At 44.9% G+C, this 20,207-nt stretch overlaps 3 protein-coding genes across 6 annotated transcripts in view; 2 read left to right on the top strand and 1 right to left on the bottom strand.

The window, feature by feature from the left end:
* Positions 1–6: 6 nt before the first annotated feature.
* On the top strand, positions 7–6,844 carry txk (TXK tyrosine kinase). Its single transcript, XM_079370754.1, has 15 exons — positions 7–33; positions 1,904–1,955; positions 3,167–3,323; positions 3,404–3,468; positions 3,599–3,658; positions 3,870–3,924; positions 4,216–4,295; positions 4,441–4,565; positions 4,662–4,736; positions 4,904–5,075; positions 5,174–5,390; positions 5,470–5,534; positions 5,829–5,947; positions 6,122–6,279; positions 6,530–6,844. The coding sequence occupies exons 1-15, from the start codon at positions 21–23 to the stop codon at positions 6,599–6,601; spliced, it is 1,485 nt and encodes a 494-aa protein (XP_079226880.1). The 5' UTR covers positions 7–20; the 3' UTR covers positions 6,602–6,844.
* A 408-nt stretch (positions 6,845–7,252) lies between these two features.
* Positions 7,253–20,144, top strand: LOC306841084 (uncharacterized protein). 4 transcript variants are annotated; one of them, XM_079370738.1, is made up of 12 exons: positions 7,253–7,344; positions 7,929–8,105; positions 9,004–9,198; positions 9,494–9,678; positions 9,773–9,885; positions 9,978–10,117; positions 10,251–10,339; positions 10,492–12,702; positions 13,172–13,265; positions 13,354–13,518; positions 13,743–13,841; positions 20,059–20,144. In XM_079370738.1, exons 2-11 carry the CDS (start codon positions 7,938–7,940, stop codon positions 13,797–13,799), a joined length of 3,417 nt encoding a protein of 1,138 aa, XP_079226864.1. In that variant the 5' UTR covers positions 7,253–7,344; positions 7,929–7,937; the 3' UTR covers positions 13,800–13,841; positions 20,059–20,144. The 4 variants fall into 4 exon arrangements, with proteins under 4 accessions (XP_079226864.1, XP_079226862.1, XP_079226865.1 ...); XM_079370736.1 differs by lacking the exon at positions 20,059–20,144 and adding an exon at positions 14,451–15,011 and having other exon boundaries at positions 13,354–13,504; XM_079370739.1 differs by lacking the exon at positions 20,059–20,144 and adding an exon at positions 14,451–14,492.
* LOC306841093 (broad substrate specificity ATP-binding cassette transporter ABCG2-like) overlaps positions 18,531–20,207 on the bottom strand; it is a 57,389-nt gene continuing 55,712 nt past the window's right edge. Inside the window, exons 16-19 of the mRNA XM_079370752.1 lie at positions 20,049–20,203; positions 19,822–19,911; positions 19,604–19,680; positions 18,531–18,863 (exon numbers count right to left, since the gene is read on the bottom strand). Coding sequence (XP_079226878.1) covers positions 18,716–18,863; positions 19,604–19,680; positions 19,822–19,911; positions 20,049–20,203 — 470 coding nt within the window. The 3' untranslated portion in view covers positions 18,531–18,715. The remainder of the gene's footprint in view (positions 18,864–19,603; positions 19,681–19,821; positions 19,912–20,048; positions 20,204–20,207) is intronic.

Raw genomic sequence — 20,207 nt, forward strand, 5'->3', positions numbered from 1 at the left:
GGACGAGAAGACTCTTGATCATGATTCACTCGAGTAAGTCCCTGAAATCCTTCACTATGTGACGATATGAGACATTCAGGAAGGTTCATTTAAAGGTCAGTCAACGATCAGAGACAAAGTTGCTGGTTGCTTCTTGTTGTCAACGTAAAAACAGTGTGTTGGACGCTCTTTGAAAACAGGAGACGACCTCACACCTTCAGGTCGGTACCGACGCCAAGACGTGTCTGAGGCCGGAGTGATCCGTGACCATTCAGGGGTCGACCGAAGACCGAGTTAAGACCAAGACCAAGACAAGACCGAGTTAAGACCAAGACCAAGACCAAGACAAGACCGAGTTAAGACCAAGACCAAGGCAAGGCCGAGTTAAGACCAAGACCAAGACAAGGCCGAGACATTTAGGGATCAAGACCGAGTTAAGACCAAGACATTAAATATGTGAATCACTGCAGAGACCTCCAGGAAGGAACTAGTCCTGTCCTGAGGAGCTGCAGGGGATCATGGGTAATGATGCCTCCTCTTTAAATGTTCCTGACACTCTTTTGATTGAGTATTCGCTGACAGCAGCCGGCTGCAGAGACGCAGGTGTGCGGAGTGTGTGAGCTGCTAAACGTGTCGTGGTTAGAGGAAGCGCTCAGCCTTATCAACCATTGAACGGCAGCTGGTCCAATAAAAACCCTCGACTCTGTGCTGTGGTCGATGAGCTGTTTGTCTGTTTACGACCTTGAACAGGAAGACAGTAAGAACGGATCGGTCACACAGGTGGCTCAAACGCAGCACACTTCAAAAACAGCACATTGAATTGAACGTAGAAGCTAGCTAGCTAGCTAGTTAGCTTCTACGCTAGTTAGCCTGCTGTGCAAAGTTGTTGAACGGCCGTTTGATCACGCAGAAATGACAACAAGGCACTCGTGTCTTCATGTTACAGTTTATTTTTAATAATCCACAAATTCAAATCTCTAGTCTTCAGTCAGAGGGGGGGAGGAAACGAAGAAGCGTCTTCAACCATGAAAACCACGACCAGCGTTTGAGCGTCCTCCCTGAGATCACATGACTAGCTCTGTCCTGTAGACGTATAACATCACATTATCTTATTTACAGTCTGTGAGTCACACGCGAAGAGAAACGGGAAGACGTCGACGAGCACGTACTCGCCGTGAGAAAAGGCATCACTCACAGCTGCTTGTTCGCCCACGACACGAGAGAGAGAGAGAGAGAGTTTGCTCTGCAGAAAGGAAACTACACTTCCTGACACAGACCTCCTCCTCAAAAACCACAGAGACACAAAGAGAGAGAGAGAATTCAGTGGAAACAAAACTTAAACTGTGTGAGAGAAGCTGCTGAACCCAGGATTCTACCAGGGCCCGGTCTCTTTCTCAAACCGGGCCGAGCACAGTGAGCCGGCACACGAGTATCAAATATCTTTATATGAGCACATCAGTTCCACAACAACATGTCATCTATCTTCATGTTTATTTCAGCTTCTCACCCCTGCATATAAGTCTTTGTTTATTGTCAGTGTTGTAGTCAAGACCGTACTAACTGAGACCAGGGTTCCCCCAAGACCAAGACCATCATCATGTACACAGGGGGCGTGTCACCGGGAAGGTCACGGCTGTAACCTGGGGATAAAAATCAAACCTCAATAGAATTGAAGTTATTCAGCGTTTTCCGTCTGAACACAGTGACGAGTGGCCGATCGGGGGAGGTCATGACGGGAGTCTGCCGAGACCGAGTAAAAAGGCTTTCGATTCCGAGGCCTTTAAAAGGTGGTGGAGCGGTCTTCAGATCTCATCAGTGATCACGTGCTGGTCGGTGTGGTGACGCCACGGCAGCGTCTTCCTGTGGAAACAGAACAAAGCTTTGTTCTATCACTGATTGTGTTCTTGTGTTTTCTCACTCTTAGATCACTCCATCCGCTCCATCTTCTGCTGCTGCTGCTGCGCTGTGCAGACCAGGTACCAACCAAGCACCATCACCTGCTGAGGAGACACTCAGTGATTTCCTCCTATTTCAAAATGTGGATAAAGATGTTTAGATCATAGCGTGGAGTCTGCATGTTCTCTCCGTGCATGGCGTGGGTTCTCTCCGTGCATGGCGTGGGTTCTCCCTGTGCATGGCCTTGGTTCTCTCCGTGCATGGCCTGGGTTCTCTCCGTGCATGGCGTGGGTTCTCTCTGTGCATGGCGTGGGTTCTCTCCGTGCATGGCGTGGGTTCTCTCTGTGCATGGCGTGGGTTCTCCCCGTGCATGGCGTGGGTTCTCCCCGTGCATGGCGTGGGTTCTCCCCGTGCATGGCCTGGGTTCTCTCCGTGCATGGCATGGGTTCTCTCCGTGCATGGTGTGGGTTCTCTCCGTGCATGGTGTGGGTTCTCTCCGTGCATGGCGTGAGTTCTCCCCTTGCATGGCATGAGTTCTCCCCTTGCATGGCGTGGGTTCTCTCCGTGCATGGCGTGGGTTCTCCCCGTGCATGGCGTGGGTTCTCCCCGTGCATGCCGTGGGTTCTCTCCGTGCATGGCGTGGGTTCTCCCCGTGCATGCCGTGGGTTCTCCCCTTGCATGGCGTGGGTTCTCTCCGTGCATGGCGTGGGTTCTCCCCGTGCATGCCGTGGGTTCTCCCCTTGCATGCCGTGGGTTCTCTCCGTGCATGCCGTGGGTTCTCCCCTTGCATGGCGTGGGTTCTCTCCGTGCATGGCGTGGGTTCTCTCCGTGCATGGTGTGGGTTCTCTCCGTGCATGGCGTGGGTTCTCTCCGTGCATGGCGTGGGTTCTCTCCGTGCATGCCGTGGGTTCTCTCCGTGCATGCCGTGGGTTCTCTCTGTGCATGGCCTGGGTTCTCTCTGTGCATGGCGTGAGTTCTCCCCGTGCATGGCGTGGGTTCTCTCCGTGCATGGCCTGGGTTCTCTCCGGCTTCCTCCCACAGTCCAATCACATGCTGGTTAGCTTCCCTGCTGACTCTGAACTGTCTGTAGGTGTGCATGTGAGTGTGGCTGGTTTCTATATATCAGCTCTGTGATTGGCTGGAGAACAGTCAGGTGTAACCCCGCCTCTCGCCCAATCACATAGAAAAGGTTCCTATAAGAGAAACTCTGAGTGAATATTGGTGGATTCTTTGGGGGGAAAGTTGCCGACGGCTTTGGACCTTTAAAATGTTCTTGATCCGTTGATTTCAGGGAGTACAGCACCCGCATGGAGGCCGCCTCGCTGTCCAGGAAGAAGCTCCCCCCGCCCCCCCCTGAAGATGAGGAAGGCGTGGCCAGGGGCCTGCTGACGGTCGTTGCAATGTACGACTTCACGGCCAAAGAGGAATCAGACCTCACGCTCAAACAGGTACTCACACACACACACACACACACACACACACACACACACATTTATAATAACTACAGAGTGGTGTGTTGTGTGGTCAGGGGGAAGAGTACATAATCCTCTACAAACAGGACCAGCTGTGGTGGAAAGCACAGGACAAACACGGGTACGTATGACTCAAACTGAAACTATTCAAATCTGTTGGCAAAGTTTCAGTCAAGCAAAGTTTGCACCGCGGCGCGCTGACATCGAGACGTCAGGTTTCTGTTCATTATTTGTCTTCTTGTTTGCATCAGGAATAAAGGCTTCATCCCCAGTAACTATGTGACGGAGAGAGACCGGATCGAGGCCAACCCGTAAGTAGAACATCACAGTTTGTTTTATCGTCTCTGTAAAAATGGACAAATCAGCTTCTAAACTTGTTCTCCGTGTTTGAAATGTAACCGCTAACTCTCTTTGGTTGTCTCTCTCATCTTTAGCTGTGCTCTGTTTTTTATCCACATGTTTCTGGGGTGTTGAAAAGGAAATATTGAAAGCATTAATTGCGTTGTCCTTTCCTTCCTGCAGGTGGTACTGCAAGAACATCACCAGGACCGAAGCTGAGCAGCTGCTGAGACAAGAGGTTCCACGTCTGCTTCTTTCTCTTCATGTTGTTCTGTGATTGTCTTTGAGTGGAGGCGGGGCCTGTTCAGACGGGAGCACAGGATTGGTAGTGGCCCCCTTGAAATCTGATTGGCCACCCCTGGTCCTTAATTCTTATTGGCTAATTGCCCTGTCAGAGGCGGGAATGATGTTAAAACTTACATTTATGCTTTTTTGCGAAATGCTGCGAGTAGTTTTGGTTACATGTCAGTGTCGTGTGTTTTGAATTCTCCTGTTGAGACACGTTAAAGTCTTTGTGGACGTCTTTCAGGACAGAGAAGGAGGCTTTGTTGTCCGGGAGTCCAGTCAGAAGGGAGTCTACATCGTCTCTGTCTACACCAAAACATCAAGGTGATCTACTGAACATTTAAACCTACAGCAACTTCACAACCACTGAGATATTCATGTGAATTTAAATATGAATATTTACCTGTTAACAGGACATTCAACTTTTCTGTTTTCGTGTGTGTGCGCGTGTGTGTGTGTGTGTGCGCAGTTCAAAAAGGGACACTCGGCATTACCAGCTGAAAATAAACGACAGCGGACAGTTTTATTTAGCAGAAAAACACACGTTCAGCTCCATCCCTGAAGTCATACACTACCATGAACACAACGCAGCAGGTACACACACTCAACACCTCCGTGGATGCTTCTAATGAGACAACAGGGCCACTGATGAAATGCTTCTTTCTGATGGTTTGTGTTGTGTGTGTGCAGGTTTGGTGACCAGGTTACGGTATGCAGTCGGGCCAATGGGAAGATGTGTCCCCGCCACAGCTGGATTCAGCTCAGGTAAAGAAACCTTCTGCTCTGTGTATCTTTGTTTGTTTTGGTCAAGTATGTGTTTAATGTGTCACCTTATAGCTTCTATTCTTCAGTAAATTAACTTACTACCCTACTGCCTCTCTTTCTTCACCCCCCCCTCTCTCTCTATTTGTTTTTCTTTTTAATCCCTCCAGAGAAGTGGGAGATCAACCCCAGCGAGCTGACCTTCATGAAGGAGGTGGGCAGCGGACAGTTCGGCCTGGTGAGACTCGGGAAGTGGAGGGCTCAGCAAAAAGTGGCCATCAAGGCCATCAGAGAGGGAGCCATGTACGAGGAGGACTTCATCGAGGAGGCCAAAGTCATGATGTGAGGAGGGGGCGGGGCTAAAGTCATGAAGGCACAATAAAAAATGGAGAACTTGTTTGTGGTGATTAGGAAGTGAAAGTGTTTGTTGTGTCTCCCAGGAGGTTGTGCCACCCTAAACTGGTGCAGCTGTATGGGGTTTGCTTACAGCAGCGCCCCCTGTTGATCGTGGCTGAGTTCATGGAGAACGGCTGCCTGCTTAATTACCTACGACAAAGAGGCGGGTCTCTGAGGGAGGAGTGGCTTCTATCCATGTGCCAGGATGTTTGTGAGGGTATGGAGTACCTGGAGACGAACAGTTTCATCCACAGAGACCTGGTGAGTTTCTTTTTTATCAACTTGAGAATTCAGTAAAAGTGAAAACCAAAAACAGAGTTTTTATTTTTCTGTCCTTCAGGCAGCCAGAAACTGTTTGGTTAACGAGCACAATGTGGTGAAGGTCAGCGACTTTGGAATGACCAGGTATGGCTCCCAGTTTTAAAAAAAGACTAGATATTTTAGACTGAGTCATGACCATCATGTTTATGTTTAAGTCACATTTCTGTTTCAATTTCATCAAAGAGCTTTGCAGCTGATTGGTGCACATACACATGTAGGCGTGGCCTCACCTTTTCAGACCAAGGATTATGTGGCATGAAGTCATTGAATACCGTATTTGTGAGATACATTTGTAGCCAGAGCTAGCTAGTTGGTTAGCTTAGCATAGAATAAAGACCAGGTAAGACGGTGACGCTGACAATCAATTCATGTTTACAGGTTTGTTTTGGACAACCAGTACATCAGTTCTAATGGTGCTAAGTTCCCTGTGAAGTGGTCTCCTCCTGAAGTTCTTCATTACAGTAAATACAGCAACAAGTCTGACGTTTGGGCGTTTGGTGAGAAACAATCTCTGTTTTCACAAACATTCAGGCTTAAAAGTAATAAAAATATCTGATTATAAATCACCATAAAGGAGATCGATCATACTCACTGTCACCATCATTGATGTCAGTCTGGAACACATTAAGTATCTGAGGAAGATGTGTAGTTTTATGAATGTGTGTGTGCAGGTGTGGTGATGTGGGAGATCTACTCGGAAGGTCGGACCCCGTTTGAAAATCGCACCAACTCTGACGTGGTTAATGACATCACCAATGGAGTCAGACTGTACCGTCCGTACCGGGCCTCGCAGCCGCTCTACGCCATCATGTACCGCTGCTGGCACGAGGTATGTTTCAAAAATACTGAATTCTTTTAACTTACCAAAGTCAAAGACAAACCTTTATGAGCTTGTTTAACATAAAGATGGACGTTCCAAATTAATGATTTCAACAGATAATGTGTTTGAATGCGGAAAGTTTATTTTATGTTGAATAAAAACAAAAGAAATCATGTTTTTTGTGGTCTTAGCTGTTGTTAACAGTGTCATCTTTCTTCATTCTTCTGCTCTCTGTCGTGTTTCTTCTTCATCGGTGCAGAAGCCTCAGGGTCGACCGTTTTTCTCCGAGCTGCTGGAAGAAATCAGAAAACTTTCAGAAAATTCAGAATAACTGAAACAAACTGTGAAAGTGTTTTGATTGTAAATTATAAATATAAAGAAACTATATTTTATCATTGTAAATAAATATTCTTTTCAATAAAAAGTTGTGATCAATTTTTCACAGAAGCTTGTTGTGCATCCGTCAACAACAAAAAATAACAGAATACACTGCATGAAGCTGGAGGATTAGATCATATAAATATCACCTAGGTGGGAATAAACTGTCAGTACTCTCCAAATGACAGCAGATGGAGGTAGAAGCTTCCATGAAGGAGCTGTGCAGAGCAAAAGACTCCAGGTCAAGTTGTTTTGGATGGAAAAAAGACTTTTAAGAGGCTAATATTAGATTCTCTGACTGTAACAGAAGCAGCAAAAAAAGGGCTAATTTAGTCTATTTATTTTTGTATTGTTGTTTTTGGTTATATTATTTTGTTATCTAGCTAGCATATATGCTGCTTTATGGAAATGTCCAACGCAAAGGATGTAAATAATTTAATAACTGTCAAAAAAAAAAAAACCAACAACATTAAAGATCAAAGGATAAAACGTCTTCTTAAAATTCCACACAGCCGTTATATTTCAAATGTTGATGACGTCACGTTCTTTTTGGCTGCGTGGGACGTGGCGGGAGGCGTTACCCTGGCAACGCGTTAGGACACACACACACACACACTCAACATTACTCCAGTGTTTACGTTAATAACGGGAGCTCACAGAGGCGGTTTCATCAATCGAGGATCTCCCGCCACACAGGTGAGTCAGTGTGTTCATGTTTGAGTCTTTTCTTTGCTGGATGTCGCAGGACATCAATGCTGTACGTTGTTTACGTCAGGTATATCACCTGTAACAGCACGGATGTAGTTCTTTAAGGATGTTATTGTTTTCCCTGTGATAGTTTTTTAGGTTCTTAGGCAACTTAAAATCAAAAGTACAAATACCACAGCAAAATACCTGGTTGAATTTCTATTATTCCCATCTTTTTATTAAAAAAGGCTTTAGTGGAGTTAGTTAAGTTCCAGTACATTCTCCACAATTTTAGAGGCTTCAAAATGCTGATTATTTATTCCCACTAAACCATAAAACTTATTTATTGCCTCGGCTTTTATAAACTTCGATCTAAGAAATGACCCTGCTTTCATTAAGGACAGGTGTTATTGTGTTACTGGCTTACAATTATTTTCAAACCAAAGATGAGAGAGACTTTCAAATTGTAGATATACAACATCAACTGTTATTAGTTTTATTTTAGTAATCTTGTGCTTTATGATTCGTATAGGAAATGTTTCTGATATTTTTTTCACTCATGTTAGAGATAAGGTTATGACCTTCTCTTTCAGCAGAGCCTCATGGAGCGGTACGAGTCTCTGGGTCTGGTCGGGGAGGGCAGTTATGGCACCGTGCTGAAGTGTCGTCACAGAGAGTCTGGTCGCCTCGTCGCCATCAAGAAGTTCATGGACTCAGACGATGACAAGACGGTGAAGAAGATCGCTCTGAGGGAAATCAAGCTGCTGAGGGTAACTGTCAATCAATCCATCAGCCATTTAATCGATGAGAAACTGAGCAGTGAACCTGAAACCCGAGTGACTGATAACAACAAAAGCAGCCTGTCAATCACAAAACAAACCAAGTCAAAGCTCTTCAGAGTCATATTCTCTCAACTCCTTGGGACAGTAGTAACTCAGTCCGTAGAGACTGGGACAAGTCTCAGTTCAGACCAAAACATATGGAAGTTGGTCCTTTCGCTGGAGAGGTGCCAGAGCACTTCCCGAGTACTGCCGAGGTGCCCTTGAGCAAAGTACTGAACTCTAAAAACGGCTCTGGTGTATATTAGCCCCACTTTGACTATTGGGCCAATTTGTGTAAAAAGCATGTCCCCTAAAAAATAACAGAGTGTGAATCTCCCTCAAGGATTAATAAAGTATTTGAAAAATAAATATATGAAGATTGACATGAGCAAAAACATTAGAAAAGTAGAGGCTAATGGATTATTAGGACTAATCCAAAATGAAAAACAAGTTTGATTCCATCTTTAAAGGACTTTGTTTTTGCACTGTGCAAATGCATTTTGATGTTTTCAGCAATATAAACCAAGAATTCGTGGGACTTCTGATAGCACTCCTTTCAACAAGAATATAGAAAAAAATTGTCTGACTTGTCTATTTGAGGATACAATTTCAATGTCCAGAGAGCTGGGGCAGGATTACTCTTTATTGTTTGTTTTTTTTACTTTAATTTCCTGGAATAAAAGCAACTATTACACAAAGGGAGCTATTTAAAACAGACCTGAGGGTCAACACCGAGGGAAGCCAAGGTGCTGTGTGGCAGTGAGAAGACCTCTGAGACCAAGGTGTGGGTGCTGCCAGTGCAAAAAATTAGTGGACACAGCTCCTAACTGCCGAAACTATCTTGCAGCAACTGCGTCATGACAACCTGGTGAACCTTCTAGAAGTGTGGAAGCGTCGTCGTCGCTGGTATCTGGTGTTCGAATTTGTTGAGCGAACGCTACTGGATGACTTGGAGAAAAACCCGAACGGACTCGACCTGAACACCAGCCGGCAGTACCTGTACCAGATCCTGAGGGCTGTAGCCTTCTGTCATCAACAAAATGTGAGGACACAGACACAAGTTTGTTTGTTGGAAATCTTAAGTGGTTTTGGACTTTTTGTTTGGTCTAATTGGTCTAACATTTTTTTTTAATCTAACATTAGCTTAATAGCTACCTTAGCTATTAAGCTAATCAGTCTTAGCTTGACCAGTTTCACTAGAAGTCTGTCATCAAATTGGTATGAAGTAAACAGTACATCATTGACGTGAATAAATTATCAGACAGGCTAAAATAAGCACTTTTGTCCGGATTGCAGCTGCTCAGTTAACAACAGTTTTTATGTGTTTTCCCTTCTAGATTATACACCGTGACATCAAACCAGAGAACATACTTATCTCTCAGGGGGACCTGGTCAAGTTGTGTGACTTTGGCTTTGCCCGGACAATGACTACGGCCACTGTTGGGGGCACCTATACTGACTATGTGGCCACCCGCTGGTACAGAGCCCCTGAATTGCTGGTGGGAGATGCCAAGTATGGCAAGTAAGTGGTAGTGTATACACTGAAGGATATCACCAAAGGAGCTCTAGGATATCTGTTGATAGTTTGTGTGTGTGATGTGTGATTGTGTGTGTAGACCAGTTGATGTGTGGGCTGTTGGTTGTCTGATTTTGGAGATGTTAACAGGTCAGCCTCTGTTTCCCGGAGACTCTGACCTTGATCAGATATTCCACATCGTGAGGTGCTTCGGTAAGCAAATTCTTTGGGTAAATAGTAAGCTAAATCTCCACTCCTAGCGCTCTTAACGTGACACTCTTTGGGTTCTATTTTTTCTGTATTAGGTAATCTGACAGATCATCACCAGGAGTTGTTCTACAGGAATCCTGTTTTTTCTGGAGTCCGACTGCCTCAATGTTCTGGCAGAGTCCTGCTAGAGCAGCGCTTCCCTTTAATTGCAACCATTGCCCTGGATGTTGCACAGGTGAAGTGTCGTTAGTTTACTGATTGGTGATGGCATAAATGTTGTAATTTGACACAATCACAAGAAAATCACAAAGACTTATAACAGGAATTTGGCGCTGGGGTTTGTAATACCATGGTGCTTTCATTCTCAGAATTGTCTCCAGATAGATCCAGAAAGCAGGGCTCACTGTTCAGAACTTCTTGAACACCCTCTGTTCACTCAAGACTCTTTCAACATCAGGTAACTCTGCTTGAATATAATACATTGCTAAATATTCTACTCACCCAGTACAGCCCTTGTGTCAGCCTTAACTTTGCTGATTGGAACATGCAAATATTTAGTCCTCTTAACTACGTTTTGACTTGCAGCAATCTCTTTGTGTATCAAAACAGGTTTTTGGAGGAGTTGAATGCTAAAATCCAAAAAGACCACAGAGAAAAGTCTACTCTTCCTATAATAGCAAAAACCCAAAGACGGGAAAAGGATGAAGTACATGGCAAGAACCAACGACGCAAAGACAAAAAACAGTCTGAAGACTCAGAGGACAAATTCAACATGGAAAAGGAAAAAAGAGACAAAGGGGACAGAGAGGACAAGTTACCCAAAACAAGAGCCAAGCAACCTTCAAAGCCTAAAAGCACTCACAACAACTCAGAATCTTTAATGTCCACCAAACAATCCAAATCATCAGGTGCCAAAACTACTGATAATGCAGCTCGGATCACCAAAGTCGACCTTGGCCAGACAGCTATTAGAAGTAAACCTGGAAAGGGCATTAGTGTAGAAATGAGAAAGGAACCTGAGATTTGTAAACCAACAAAAACCCATACATCTGATTTATTGGAGGCTTCAAAGACTGGAACAGATCTGAATGACAATAACACAGTAGATACCAAACGTAAACATGGGAATGTTTTTTCTTTGGAGACAAAGGAGGGCCATTTGAAACAAGTAGAAACAAAAACGACAAATTCAACTAGCTTGCACTCCAGTTGCTCAGACAATAATGTGTCCAGTGTGGCTGAGAAAAGTACAACAGAGTCGCAGACGTCATCTAAATTGGAGTCATGTCAAGACTTTCGGAAAAGCAAGAACAACTCAAACACAAGAGTACTCAAATTGCCTAAAAGCTTGACTACTGATCATCCAACTAAGAATTTTTCCCCAAAATATTCTTTAAAAGCAACCAATTATTATACAGACATAGACATAACCCAGAGAAAGGGTAAAATTTCCATTTTAGAATACCCTGAAGCTCCCGAGACAACCACATCTTGTAAAATGTTGAATAGTGGCCAAGTACAGACAAACTGCAGTATAAAAGTGGTGGAGGTCACGACCCAAACTACCCCTTCTGTCCCCAAGCCATGCATGACAATTACTACTTCAAATAATCTGACAGATTGTTCAAACATGGAAATAGAGATAGGACTGACCTCTGATTGTCCAAAAGTCCCTTCAGCCACAAAGCCATCTAAGACTTCTTCAAAGTCTGGCCACAAATTTGTCAAAGAAAACACATCATGGAACAACAGTCCCTCAGATGGTTTTACCTCAGATCTTTCAGCACAGTCCTCCACAGTTTTCATAGCAAAAGCTAACCTCCAAATTGGCTCATCCTTGGATACTAAACCCTCAATTGACATGCCATGTCTACCCAACAAGCCTTCTACAGAGCTTCAAACAAACAAGGACCTAGAGGAAGTATTGATTGCAACCACAAGTGCAACTACAACTCAGCAGTACAGTTGTTACACGTCAAAAGTGGACATCAAGGAGACAAATGCGAGCTTTACCAGGAGCTCTTTGACCAAAACTGCTGAAAAACACAGTGAGATACTTGATGTTTTAAGCAGGGATTACAAACAGAATCCTGAATATGATGAGGCTTGTAGCATCAACCAACAAGGCAGTGCTAAGTCAAAGATCACCAAAGAATCCAGAACAACCTTTTCCTCGAACGAAATACCGAACCCCAAAACACCGTTGGCTATAATTGTTCCAAAAACATTTAAAGTTTCAGATACAGAGAACAGTGTGGAATTAGCAGTTTCTGCACCGAACAGCCCATTGACCGAGTCTTTCATAGATCAAATACCAAAGTTTGCTAGAAGCCCAAAGCTTGAGCAGACAGAACCTAACGCAAAGCCCTTGAGACACCTCCACTCTGAATCTTTGATTGGAGGACTAAAATCAAAGATTGGGTCTTTTAGCAACTCCACAACAATGGCCCAAAAGACTCAAATGAATACGCTTCCAACAGATGCAAAGAATAGAAGAGCCATCTTAGAACGGAACAACCTAATGAATACATCCACAACCTTAGGACCAACTTCATTCACCTGCTACTGCACTGCAACTCCAGACGAAGATGCTTCGACAAGGATCTTCCACTACTCCACAGACGTTCACAAATTGAATTTCAATGTTTCCCATTCCTCTCCACCTCCTCCACCCCCTCCGCCCTCCTCAACTCCTTTACTCCTCCCTCCATCCTCTACACCCCTCATTCCCTCCATCTCCATGGTCAGTGCCACCAACCCTGCCACCAGCGATCACTTTACCCTGGGGGCAGGTTACCATCCTGGGACCAACAACCTTAGGTACTGAACTTCCCACAATACATTGGACTAGAGTACAGCACTAGAGCTTGAAATTAAGAAGACTCTAAGGATTGATTAAGCAATAACTAAAATACTAGCAAGCTTTGGGTCTACGGGCATTGTGGATTCATGCAGAAGAGTATGTTTTACCTCCTTTAAAATGATGATACAAGTTCTTAACTTTGCCTGCAAAACCTGAATGGATGATGGTTAGTCAATCAGGGAACATTTTGTCAACACAAGGGCCATTTTGAAACCTTAACAAGTTTATTATGGCTTACTTTAAAGGTTACAGGTATTCTCAACCAACATAAACGTTCAGCTTCTTCTGGCTATTATCTTGATCCCACTCCATTGTTTAGGACTTCAACATTATTGTGCTTCAGTCTGCTGTTATTCATCCAACTGAAACAAGTCATTATCCTGGATTCTTCCTTTGATAGACTGTGTTTTCGTTTGTTTCTTACAGATGTACAGAAAAACCAAGGCATCAGAGTAGCAATTACAATCGCCTGACCCAACAGTCTTTGTCCAGTCACATCACAGGATCACTCACTTGTCAGGTAGCAAGGTTTAGGTGTTTGAATTGTTCAGAGTGCCATCATTGTGAAACATCTACCCGACCAAAGTTAACACTTTCTTTCTTCACAGATCCCAGAGAAGGGCTATGAGCACTCCTTCCTGTCCGATCATTGTAACCTTGGTAACAGCGGTGGTGGTAATACACTGAGCAAAAAGAAGTCTGACATCCATTTCCCAGATCTAAGAAGTTCTGTGCCGCCAGAGCTCAAAGGAAGAGGGGGTATGCACTCTATAGTAACACAAAGGAAGCTAGTGATGCCCTTTGATTATGTTGGCTCTGTAAAGGCCAATCAAATATCTCATTGTGCTAAAATCTGTCTTGAAATATCCCATAGTTTAGTGTCTTTAGCATTTGAAAGTCTGCGTGGTCTCCTCAGGACTTTTGGTGCAATGCAGGACTTCAGCAGCTCAGTTTTTTCTAAATCCATTCAGCTTTGTTTCCTCTGATGTGTTCTCAGGTAAACAACCAAACAAAGGCACTTCCAAAGATCAAAGAAAACACAAACAGCCCGTAGAGGCTATTTCTCCTTCAGACCAACACAAGCTCTTAAACAACGGTACTGATACACAAACACACTAACAGAGACAATGTGTGGAGATTAAAGGGGTAGTTCAGTATTTTTAACATGGGGTTGTATGACGTACTCTTCAATAGTGTGAGTGGAAAACGTACTTTATAAACTGTCTTATTTTTAAGTTTGGATGTATTTGTTGTCTCCTTTAAATCCTGCAAACCCAAACAGCTGATAAGTTTCGATCCAAACAAAGAAGCTTGGAAAAGTAAAGCGGTGTATATTTTTTCAACGTAGCATACATTTACCCAAACAATGTTTTTGGCCTGGTTTTTCTTAAAATGAGCTCAATTACACGGCCATACGACTCTGTTTTGCGTCAGCACTGTGGGCGGTCTCTCCTTAAAGGGGCCACGCTGATACTTAGTATCTACAATTAGCCAATACAACCCACATTTAAAATACCTCACTATCCCCTTAAATTCATGAAGACACAAAAGAACTGCTCCACAAGGACTGAAGGACGTCTTCAGTCATGAATGGAAAACTTGAGCAGCCGTGATATTATACTGTTATTTTACACACTTGTGATAATCACTTTTACACACATACTATGCAAAACCACTTCATCTTGTTCCTCTGACATGTCTCTAGTCTGTCTACAAACCCCCCAATGATGAGAAAAGTCCATCCTCTCCGTCTCCTGCCTGCTCCACTTATCAGAAAATGTGTGCTCAAACAGGCCGTGGGGATGTTCCCCCTCATGACATCACAAAGGGCAGTAGCCCCTCCCCCAGGTGGGTGACACTCCCACAGCTAGGTGTTTGTTCTGCCCTCTGAGTCTGCCTTCTCACCGTAAACAATAGGACATGGAGCCAGAAAGCAGCGAGTACACCCGAGCCCTTCCAGAGAGGGGGCGTGGTCAGACACAGCTCATTTACATATTTAAAGCTACAGACACAGAAACAGCCTGTTCTGAGCAGGGCTGAAATAGAGGGGTTTATAGACATGATCAAATACAGGATCAGAGTGGATTTACAACAACACACTTCACACACATGATGAAGAGGAGCGAGGACACTTATTTACACTGAAGAGGAGCTATAACACATAACAAATATAGAATGGACATCAGAGAATGTAAAAAGCTTGAACAAAATGTAAGATTGGTGTTTTTTGTTTTATTTCTGCAGATAATAAATATTTGTATTCTTACATACTGTACTTTTTACTTGAAATCTTTATGCTTCATATCTTGCAAAAGATCTACTGACAATGTAAACTGTTTCTGGTAGCACTTTTACCAACGAGTAACCCGACATGCACGTTAACCTGTCATAAAACAGGATCAGTTTCAGGCTAGTCACTCGACTCGTCCGAAGAGGACACACCCTTTTTCCGTACTTTTCGCTCAGCCCCTCTCGCTCTGTTCAGCCGTGTTGAAGGTAATTCATCACTTTCTGATGAACTCTGACCTCTGCGTCGCTGCGCTCCCATTGGTTGAGAGAGCCGACTTTTAAACGGCAGAGAACCCACATTGAGTTGTCTGCGGTTGGTCAGGAGATAATAGAGAAGGTGGAGAGACGGGTTGGAGTGTCTGTCAGGGATTGGACCTGAAGGCGCCGGCTGGGGTCTGATTGGTGGTCCGTTACTTCTGCTTACTGGTTTTCTTGGTGTTGATTTGACAACTGGCTTTTTGGCTGCTGTTACCAACTGCTGAAAAATAAAACAAGGGATTAAAAAAGGCAAAAGTAGGAGGTGTGTCCAAAGAGAGTGTTTGTTGTGGTCTATAAAACGGCTCTGAAGTCTCAAAGTCAACCTCTCAAAGACAGATTTACTCTAATGCTCGATTACTTTATTCAAAACAATTTAAATCACAGAAAGGTCGAATCATTCAGGGTGTTATTACCGTCCTGGTGATGGGTGTGGTCGTGGGGGGAGCAGTGGTTTCAGGCATGGAGACTGGGAAAATCCCACAGCCGTCCACAGCAGAACCATCAATTTCTGGAAAGTCAGCGTCCCAGTGAGAGGAAAGGTACCGACCTAAAGCAGGTAGAACGTGTTCTCTGAGTGACTGCAACTAAGTATTGACAAGGAGCTGTTTAGCTTAGCTAAGAAAACATCACATTGTGATACAGGAACAAGATGAACTCTTCAATATTCATTGTGTTCAGAGAGAGCTGTCAGAGTGATGAGCTCCTGAGCCGGTTGGTGTCTGTTGCCTTGCTCAAGGGCACCTCCTAAGTGCTGACAAAGTGATCTGGCACCAGCAACCTTTCGGTCTCCAACCCAAGTCCCTACAGACGGACTGATGCAGGTGCTGCAGCTTTCATGTCAGTGTTTGAGGTGTGTGTGTGTGTGTGTGTGTGTGTGTGTGTGTGTGTGTGTGTGTGTGTGTGTGTGTGTGTGCTGCAGCCTTCATGTCAGTGTTTGAGGTGTGTGTGTGTGTGTGTGTGTGTGTGTGTGTGTGCTGCAGCCTTCATGTCAGTGTTTGAGGTGTGTGTGTGTGTGTGTGTGTGTGTGTGTGTGTGTGTGTGTGTGTGTGTGTGTGTGTGTGCTGCAGCCTTCATGTCAGTGTTTGAGGTGTGTGTGTGTGTGTGTGTGTGTGTGTGTGTGTGTGTGTGTGCTGCAGCCTTCATGTCAGTGTTTGAGGTGTGTGTGTGTGTGTGTGTGTGTGCTGCAGCCTTCATGTCAGTGTTTGAGGTGTGTGTGTGTGTGTGTGTGTGTGTGCAGGTGCTGCAGCCTTCATGTCAGTGTTTGAGGTGTGTGTGTGTGTGTGTGTGTGTGTGTGTGTGTGTGTGCAGCCTTCATGTCAGTGTTTGAGGTGTGTGTGTGTGTGTGTGTGTGTGTGTGCAGCTATCTGTCAGTCTGTGCTGCATCTTTCATGAAGACAGCTCGAAGGTGTGTTCGCTCTTTTGTTTGCTGCAAAGCTTCCTTGACAGGCAGCGTGTTTAAAACAACAGCACAGATCAGATGTTCAGATCTGTCTCTCTTACTCAGAGTACGACACGTTTAACATCTTAGATTAAAATAAGAATCGTGTTCTTTTACTTACCGTGATGAGGCAAATCAACGCTCTGACCTCCAACGTGGAAAAGGAGACCGAGGACGGACAGAAACCTGCAGAACATGACAACTGAAGACAAAGACTAAAGAAGAAGAGTGAAGAAAATCAATCTGAGACTGAAGACAGAGCGAGTGAAGACGGAGCGAGTGAAGACAGAGCGAGATGTGAGGACGGAGCGAGTGAAGACAGAGCGAGTGAAGACGGAGCGAGATGTGAGGACGGAGCGAGTGAAGACAGAGCGAGTGAAGACGGAGCGAGATGTGAGGACGGAGCGAGTGAAGACAGAGCGAGTGAAGACGGAGCGAGATGTGAAGACAGCGAGTGAAGACAGAGAGAGTGAAGAAGAAGAGATGTGAGGACGTTTAAGAAGATCCAAAAAAGAGGAGGGAAGAAGAGAAAGCCGGACGCCGTCTAGACTCGGGGGTTTTGTCTGAGAGCTGTGGTTGAAGAGTTACATCAATGTTAATCCTTCGACTTTATTCAGGGATGATTTACAGAACGACAACCTGCCCAGAAACACCCCGACGACCACACACACACACACACACACACACACACACACACACACACACACACGTCTCACACTTCATGTTGCACATCCAAAGTGGCACTACATCACCAAATCAGGTTTTTAAACATTCATTTAGAGAAGTCTCAGATCAACATTTCCTGTCCAGACGTCCAGCGTCCATCGAAAACATTCTTCTTCTCTGCTGTCTCATGTCGCTGATCGTCTTTGACTTCCTGCTTTCTGTTCCCGTCATTTCAAAGTTTGTGTAACTTAAGAGATGAATCATTAAACCTTGAGCTTAATTGATGATTATAAAGTATTAATCACGTCACTGTTGGTTCAGTCTGGACTTCACTTTAAATCACTTCAGTTCATAAAACACAACAAACGTGCTGCAAAGGGAATAAACTGAATAAACTTCGATCAAGTCGATCAGCAGCGTTAAACCAAGGAGGCCACGCCTCCTCTCGTGCAGACACGCCTCCTCTCGTCCAGACACGCCTCTGACCCGTCGCCTTGTAAAGACAAACTGTCTTCTCTGTTATCAGCTGTTCAGAGACACGTTAAACACTTTCTGGAAACAGTTACTGATTCACACACACCCAAACACCAGGTGTGTGTGTGTGTGTGTGTGTGTGTGTGTGTGTGTGTGTGTGTGTGTCGAAGTCCGTCCTCTTGTTACTCAACTGTAACAGGAGATTTCCAAACATAACACACAGACACGCACACACACACACACACACACACACACACACACACACACACACACACACACACACACACGCACACACGCACACACACACACACACACACACACACACTCACGCGAGGACTACAGTTGCTATGGTAGTGTCTGCTTGCAAACACACCCACCGACTGCACAGTCCACTAAGCGTCTTAATCCCGTGTCTCCGCACGGCGTGTCCCGTGTCTTTGTCTCCGTCGATCAGCAGCAGGAACACAGACGGCTTCAGGCTGGAATGTCTCAGCTCATCTCGGATGGATTGGAATGAAACTTGGTGCAGCCAGTGTTGGTGCCACGACGACTTCCTGTAAAGACTGAAGTCTTCCTCGCTGTGTGTTCACACTGACTGGATGGAGCCCGTTCGTGCTCATGTGCTGGAGTCAGTGAAAAAAACCCCACTAACAGCCTGTATCAACATTTCAATGTCGTCATTTATTCTTCTGAAAAACTTCACAATCAGCTTTTTATTTTGGTGAAAAATAATCTCGACTTTAAAGCGCAGTCACGACGTCACACGTTAATCTGGGAGAAGTGGAGCTGTGAACACGCGGATCAACAAACAACATTTAAAATGTCCAAACAGTGAAGTGGGAGGTCTAAGTGAACTTCCTGATGAAGCGCAGTTTGATGTACGTGATGGCGAGAAAACAGAGGGTCATGATGATCAGAGCCACGTGGTTCTGCCAGAAGCCCCAGATGGAGTAATCGACGCCCTGCACCTCCAGAAACTCCTCCCCCGTACACCTGCAAGCACCAATCAGCTGTCAGAGATCAGATCTCTGTCAAACATTCTTTGAGCATTTTTATTCTCTTCTTGTCGTCGACTCGCTTGAAGGATTTTCATTCTGCTCATTTCTTGTATTGTTTTTTATTATCATCCTTTAATACCTGTTTTAAGGCAGGTTGTTCGCTCACCTGTTCACCTTTAAAGCTCAGGTATGATCACAGGCTGAGCACCGTGTGTTTATTACATCCATGTTTCTGCACGTACCACCTGACATTAACTGTCCATGACTCGTCTTAAAGCCAGGCTCAAAGGTCGGGTCAGGACTGAATGTTGAACACACCTACTCGCAGCAACCTTATAAAACAGAGAGTTGTTTGACGTCATAGATTTCGTACATCTTCCTGATCGTCCAGTCTGAACCAGTCCTCTGCTGGGATCGGGATAATCCTGATTCCTCACCTACCCCCCCATCATATTTTATCCAATCAGAAAGTCTGAATACCGAGCTCTGGAGCCAGCTGGGGTGTGATGCATCACTCTGTCCACCAGGTGGAGCTATTGCTGCAAGAATATCCTGAAGTACCCTTCAACATTTAAATCACGTTCCAGACAGGTGTGTGTGTGTGTGTGTGTGTGTGTGTGTGTGTGTGTGTGTGTGTGTGTGTGTGTGTGTGTGTGTGTGTGTGTGTGTGTGTGTGTGTGTGTGTGTGTGTGTGTGTGTGTGTGTGTGTGTGTGTGTGTGTGTGTGTGTGCTTACATGAGGCCAGGCATAGTGGCCGTGCGGTTGAGCTCTCCGCAGAATTTCAGCCCCTTGAACTCGGTCGTCAGCAGAGCCTGCAGAGACACACAGACATTTAGACCATGACTCGTCATCATCACGCTGTGTTCAGGATCATAAACATCTGACAGGAAGTGACCAGAGGCAGAGAAGAAAAACAATAATGTGTGTGTGTGTGTGTGTGTGTGTGTACTTACAAACAGTCCATAGCGTGGTATACTGATGTATTTTAACCAGGCGAGCCAGCTGGCGACAGACGTGAGATTGACGAGCAAACCTGAAAAGATCTGCAGACGAGAAAGTGAATCAATTATTTATTTTAGAGTGAAAATACAAATAATCAGCTACCAAACAGACCTTTAACTCTGTGTGTGTGTGTGTGTGTGTGTGTGTGTGTGTGTGTGTGTGTGTGTGTGTATTTTACCATCATGAAGACACAGCTGATGGTCATGAAGATGTTGGCGATGGCGACCACCGTCTGGTCGGCTGAGATGGCCAGAGCCATGGAGGTGGCCGTGTATGAGACCAGAGTCACCGCAAACATGAAGAGGAAGAAGGCGTCAACCGTCGGCTTCAGACCTGC

The sequence above is a fragment of the Symphodus melops genome, assembly GCF_947650265.1.
Source record: "Symphodus melops genome assembly, chromosome: 20".
Classification (NCBI taxonomy): Eukaryota; Metazoa; Chordata; class Actinopteri; order Labriformes; family Labridae; genus Symphodus; species Symphodus melops.

What these genes read in the sequence shown, in the direction of transcription:
- txk (XM_079370754.1), top strand. An exon ending in TGCTGCGCTGTGCAGACCAG is followed by an intron (nt 1,956 to 3,166) that starts GTACCAACCAAG and finishes CGTTGATTTCAG; the next exon opens with GGAGTACAGCACCCGCATGG. An exon ending in CAGACCTCACGCTCAAACAG is followed by an intron (nt 3,324 to 3,403) that starts GTACTCACACAC and finishes TTGTGTGGTCAG; the next exon opens with GGGGAAGAGTACATAATCCT.
- LOC306841084 (XM_079370736.1), top strand. Translation starts at nt 7,938, where the DNA reads ATGGAGCGGTACGAGTCTCTGGGTCTGGTCGGGGAGGGCAGTTATGGC. An exon ending in CCACATCGTGAGGTGCTTCG is followed by an intron (nt 9,886 to 9,977) that starts GTAAGCAAATTC and finishes TTTCTGTATTAG; the next exon opens with GTAATCTGACAGATCATCAC. An exon ending in CCTGGGACCAACAACCTTAG is followed by an intron (nt 12,703 to 13,171) that starts GTACTGAACTTC and finishes TGTTTCTTACAG; the next exon opens with ATGTACAGAAAAACCAAGGC.